This window comes from Brienomyrus brachyistius, chromosome 3, assembly GCF_023856365.1.
Source record: "Brienomyrus brachyistius isolate T26 chromosome 3, BBRACH_0.4, whole genome shotgun sequence".
Classification (NCBI taxonomy): Eukaryota; Metazoa; Chordata; class Actinopteri; order Osteoglossiformes; family Mormyridae; genus Brienomyrus; species Brienomyrus brachyistius.
The window spans coordinates 6,000,229-6,006,238 of record NC_064535.1 but is presented as its reverse complement, the minus strand read 5'-3'; the positions used below and the strand labels follow the sequence as shown (position 1 = coordinate 6,006,238).

The 6,010-nt window shown below is 48.2% G+C and overlaps 1 protein-coding gene across 4 annotated transcripts in view; it reads right to left on the bottom strand.

Annotated features, from left to right (window-relative positions):
* Positions 1-1,120: 1,120 nt before the first annotated feature.
* Positions 1,121-6,010, bottom strand: part of LOC125738505 (striatin-like) — a 30,040-nt gene continuing 25,150 nt past the window's right edge. For all 4 annotated transcript variants that reach the window (XM_049007510.1, XM_049007509.1, XM_049007511.1 and 1 more), the window contains 9 exons: positions 5,814-5,950; positions 4,947-5,122; positions 4,695-4,742; positions 4,384-4,505; positions 4,041-4,208; positions 3,572-3,712; positions 3,138-3,239; positions 2,403-2,489; positions 1,121-2,174 (listed from right to left, as the gene is read on the bottom strand). In XM_049007510.1, the coding sequence (XP_048863467.1) occupies positions 2,005-2,174; positions 2,403-2,489; positions 3,138-3,239; positions 3,572-3,712; positions 4,041-4,208; positions 4,384-4,505; positions 4,695-4,742; positions 4,947-5,122; positions 5,814-5,950 (1,151 nt within the window). In that variant the 3' untranslated portion in view covers positions 1,121-2,004. The remainder of the gene's footprint in view (positions 2,175-2,402; positions 2,490-3,137; positions 3,240-3,571; positions 3,713-4,040; positions 4,209-4,383; positions 4,506-4,694; positions 4,743-4,946; positions 5,123-5,813; positions 5,951-6,010) is intronic.

Sequence of the window (6,010 nt, the reverse complement as noted above, 5' to 3'; positions counted from 1 at the left end):
TTTGTTTGCATTATTATTACCAAGGTGCCAACTTTGCAAAGAGATTTTACCCATCGACACTCGGGGAAATCATGAGACAACAGACCGTTCCTGCAATAAAGCCAGGATTCACGACCCACATTCATGGATGAGGGGCTGATCCGATGGGGACTCGTGTCACCATCTCCTAGAGAGCACAGAGCACCACCTTTCTCTCGGGCCCGTTGCATGACACCAGTAACACACCCCATCACCACCACAGGAAAGATGCACACTCACTCATTCACATACATAACATACAGAACATAATGCACAACTGCATTTAGCCCAAATACTTCCATATCTCTGGAAATACTTTGCGTAAAATCTGTACAGGTCAGCAGGGCCACCGCAGCCAGAAGTTAAAAAATAAATTATACTCTACAGAGCCAACAAGCAGAGATAAGTACACTACCCTTAACGGTAAAGCGAGGTTTTTAAAACATCGACTGAGCCAGACCCCTGTGGAGTGGATGGGTAAAATGCTGGAAGCGGCCGACTAATAAATCCCAGCGAACAGTAGCTGCCCCTAGAAGAGAGCAAGAAAGTTAGAGTGACGAGCTGTCGTGCTCATAGCCATCTTCAAGAAGGGAACCTACGTTTCAACGCCTCCTAGTCCGTGGTGAGTCGTACTGATTTGGTGGGGCGCTATGCGGTCTGAGGCGATGAAAGTGGAGAGATTTACTTCCTACAATGAATTCCACCTGATGTAAGAGGAAGCTGATTACCTACATGAGGTCAAGGTCAATATTCATACCTTAGCAATTCATATAAGCAAACCCCATAAGACCTTTTGTAGAGGCAAAAGTATACCAATATTCAACATGAACAGCTCCAGAAGGACGTTAGTACAAGCTGAATCACAGTAATTGCAGAAAGTTACATTCTTCTGCTCAGAACCGACGAAGAATAACTCAGCCAAGCAGTTCCTGACTGTCGTGCAAGAAAACCAGCCTGTCTAAATGACAGTGAGGCAACTGGATGAAAGCCAAGCTGACAAAGGTGTGACAGCCAATGACTATTCCAGGCAAATTCGCCCCTGGCAGTTACACACATTTAATCAAAACAATTGCTCAAATGAAGACAAATTTCAGCATGAGGATTAAGACTGGATATATATTCTGTTTATTATGAGCATGTAACTTTACATCCAACTTTCTTTTTTTGTTAAAATGGACATCCCCAACATTCCAAAGAAAAAACATTTGGTAAAAATAACATAGTCTTTAAGACCCTTTTGAAGCAAAGGCACATTTTCATAACATGTTTAAAAACAAATGCTGGGGCAGGCGAAGGGGGGGGGGGGCATATACAGGATTTAATGGCAGTCATGGCACGCCTTTACATTTCTGACAACGTTACAACATAACCCAAAATTTAATCAAAGAGGGGGGAGTGGCTTGCCCTTGGAGCAGCACACTGGTGACCAGCGGGGGGCCTGTGAGTGCGACGTCCGCACACACAGGGCACGTGCAGTAACCGAGTACCGAAGGATGTTTGCCGGCATGGCTGTGAACCCCCCCCAGCTTTTGAAGAGACTGAGCAGTGCCTTATCCTGCACGTTACTGACAGAGCTCAGTAGGAATCCTCCCAAATGGGCGGAACCATCCCTGCCAGGTAGCACCCAGGCCTGCCTGGATGGATGGGGGGATGGGGGGTGGGGGGGTTGCAGTGGGAAAGTGAGGGGAGGCAAAAAAAAATAAAAAATGTAAAATAAAAAAAAATTAAAGTCTGTGCCACTCGATGCAAAATCTTCCCCTCACCCCCTTTTTCAAATTCACCACGGCTCTGCCGCTTCAATCCAGACGCAGGACCAGGACTGCTTCAGGTTTGGCCAGACAGAGAAGTTGAGAGGGAACAGAGCTGATTGGTGGGCGTGAGGGGTGGGCGTGGCTCCAACACCTAAGCCCCACCTCACCTCCCTTGCTGTTCGCCCCTGGCTGTGATGGTGTTCGGGGCCCCAGGTAGAGACTGCGCACCTCCCTGTCATACAAACACCTTAGCCAGGGCGTCGGCACCAGCGCTGGCAATGTAACACTTGGTCGGGTGAAACGCCACGTCGTGGATGGACTCCTCGAATTTTTTCCGGTGGGCAGTGAACTCCTGGATGCAGGTCTTGCTTTCGAGGTTCCATAGGCGGATGGAACAATCATGACCTTGGATGAGGAAGATAGAATGTGTTATGGGAGATAAAACTCAAATGTCACTTTAATGTTTGATTTACATAAAACATGTAGATGTTGCAAGCTTTCTTATTTCCAGCTGAGATGTTGAAGACTATGGCCTGTGCTGCCCTCTGCTGTACAGAGGGAGAAGTGCATAAGTTTCACTGCCTATGCTTGCTTCCTATCCAGTAATCCAGGTAAGTGAAGACTAATACTTACTACCAGACATAAGATACAGTCCATTAGGGTCCACAGCTAAACTTGTGACCGCATCCAAGTGAGCCACCATGGAATGGATCAGCTTTCCTGAAGATGCAAGTACACTGATGAATTAAGGTTACTGAATGCTATGGGGAGCTATGAAACACACATTCAATTAAAAAATTTAATACATTTTAAAATAAAAAAATTACTAAAAACAGTTTTCACAGAATGTCATGAGATGCTTGCATGATTCAGAAAAATATTCATTGGTTTTATAACAAAAATCATTACTTTATTCATGCGTACAATATATAATATCACATTAGACACAACCAGTAGTTTGAAGTAAAATGTGTATTTCGACTAGCAATAAACTGAAACCCAAATTATAGTTCGAAAACAGCAAAGTTAAAAAGTTCACTGACAAACAGTCTCACTGGGGGCTTTTTATTAGTGACACCTTGGCAATAACACAAAACACCAAACGCTTGTGTTTACTATCCCTTCAGGGGCCAGTGACTACATTTGCAATTAATAGCAAAATGGCAAGAACAGAACTGAATGAGTCAGTGAAAAACATTATGACACTTAATAAAAAGAAAATGTCTGTGTGGAAGATATGCGCAGACATGATAAACACTGCAACATTTTTACAGAACTAAGCAAGCGTCCCGAGACTTTTGAGCTCCGTATGAGGTGGTTCTTCGACACTCGCAAGGTATACGTCAGCAGGAGGAGGGAAAATGTTACCTGTGTTGTTATCGAAGAATTTGATGTGGCGGTCCTCCTGAGCCGTGACGGTGATGGGGAGGGTGGGATGACTCAGCACTTTGTTAATGCGGCAGGGAGAGCCTGGGGGACAGAGATACAAAGCCAAGGGGGGGGGGGGGGGGGGGGGGGACACAGATAAGAGGGAAACAAAGGCAGTCATTGCGGATACTGACGTGAACACAATCCAAGCAAAGACATTTTAGCTGGGTCATCTTGCAGCTGTGATCAAAGTTGGCTGGAACATAATGGGGGGGCGGGGGGGGGTAAAGTTGACTACAGCACCATGATTCATCATGCAGCACAGAGCTCTGCTATAAGGTTAGCAGTCAGACGTACTGCTTCTCCAATCTACTTGCTCTATGTTAGTCGAATGCTTTCCCCAACTAGCCTCCCACCAATAGGTGGCACTGTACCTGGCTCCATAGTGGACTCTAGGCTGAGGACCAGCTGACGGGTCTCCATGTTGAAGAGGCCCATCCGGCCGGTGCTGAAGGATGCGACCATGTGGGCCGGCTCGCTGCACACAAGATCGACTGAAGAGGGGATGCCTAGTTCTGGAGCACAGAGTGGAGGGACTGTCACCAAAAAAGCCCTACCCAGGATTACTCCAGATAGAAATTATATTCAGTCTTTAAAATGCATAATATATTTGTCTTGACCATCAACCAGCTTTTCCCTATTAAAAGCCACACTACCTACAGAACCTGAGAATGAATTCCTTACCGAGTTGAGCTTAACCAGACATTCCTGAAACTCTTGGCACAGACGAGCAGAAAAACACACACTTTCAGCATGCCAGGACCCATGCAGAGCACCTCAGAGCATGCCAGTGTATGGCAGAAGCCCATTCTTTCAACATGAAGTATGTCTGCTGGATCTTACCTCTGCTCTCATTAAAGACCGCAAGGGCGGGAGAGGTGTCTGCGGCGTTCCACAGTCGGACTGTGCCGTCAGCGGCGCAAGACAGGAGGCGGTGGTGAGCAGAGCTGTACACGAGGCCCCAGACTGCGTCCGTGTGACCACACAGCTCCCCCCGCAGCACAGAGGGCTCTGTAAGGGGGAAACAGAAAGTCCAACACTCCACTATCAAGGAGGAATCATTTAAACAGTCCTAATCCATTTCAAGATGGTCTAGTATATAGTCGATCACATACAAGCCTCCTGAAGCACTACAAACAGAAGGGTACCTGCTGATATTCAGTGAATGCACAGGGGTACCACATACCGTAAGAGTCATAGGGGTCAATGTTGGGGTTGGGCGTATTCCAGCTCTGGATGGTTCCATCCACGCCCCCACTGAAGCACTGCTCCCCTGAGGCACTCATGACCACACTCAGCACAGCACCCCTGAAAGATGGATCAAAGGCACCGTCACACCCAGTCAGACGCCCCTCCCTGCACTACCAAACATCCTACGCTTAGAAATTCCAAACAGCCAAACCCAGCCTGTACTGAAGGTTAAGGTTATCCACCATTGGATCATCATCGACAATCTAGGTTAGTAGAAATCCGTCTTCTGCGGGATAGCATACTCACCGGTGTGCCCTGAAGGTGTAGATCGGTTCCACGTCCAGGGAGGCACTCCTACGGGGGGGGGGGGGGGGGGGAGGGCAAAATTAAGCAGTGAGTCTGACAGGGATGCTACTCCGGCCCCAGTAGGTGGAGAAGGCAGGCTGCCACCTAGAGGTCATGCTAAAACACTGTCTTCACATGCACATTGCAGTCAAGTTGGTCGGAGAGAACAGCCAACGCAGGACATTTGAGAAAACGTTGCAAGAGGCCTCGTACTTCTTGGCCGGGGCAATCTTCTGCAGGTTCCACATCTTCAGAGTGTGGTCTTCAGACGCGGTCACCAGCACAGGCTCCAGTGGGTGGAAGGCCAGGGCACGAATGGCGTCGAAGTGGCTCCGAAGTGTGAATTTGGGGTTCCAGGTCTTCCTCAATGCGTCCTGGTTGTTGGAAATCTGAGAGGGGACAAGGGGTCAGACACTGAAGGAAGCCTCAGTATGTCAGACATTTCTTTGAGGGGGCTATGAAATTTCGGACACATGATGTGTCCAGAGAAAACTTTAGGCCGAAACGTCAGCAACAGTATCTGCCGCTACCTTCAGCACTCAGAGTCCCTGTGTTGACGCTCAATCCTGCCAAATGAAGTGTGCGAATCAATTTACAGTTCGCCCACATGACGAACGAGCGAGTGTAGATGAGCAGACCCAGATTCAAGTCAGCCTGCCTTTATTGGTTCTGGATGATGTTTTAATCTACTTAAGGCTGTTATTTTCCCACACTGACACATCTGGATAGTCAAGTGCCTAGTGAACAGAATTTATACCGGAGTATAAAGCCTTGTGGCAGGGTTCTCAGTTACAGTGCTGGAGGGCCAGTCTGTGACACAGTTTGCAGATTTCCCTTCTCAAACACACCTACTAAACCCAGCAATTGGCTGATGAGCTGAATAAGACGTGTTTGAGCAGGGAAATCTGCAAACTGTGTCACACACTGGCCATCCAGGACTGGAATTGGGGAACCCTGCCTTTTGGGGTCCTACATGTTTAACACACTTGCTCTGAGTGCATTTGGATCCTCATTAAAGCAGGACAGGCAGCATTACAGTGATTTGGGGGCTACCCCCACCTAGTCCCATTTCGCACTCACATCATAGGCTAGGGCGTCGGCCTCATTGGCCACAGTCAGGCCCGCCAGCTCCCCCAGCCCCAACTCGGTCTCCATCGCCTCGTCGGTGGTCATAATGAAGGACTTCCCAGCTGTGGGGGGGAACGTCATGACCTCCACTGTAAGGCAAAGGGAAGGCGGTCAGTTCCTCACGACAGCCACGCCCTCTCGGTTAGGAA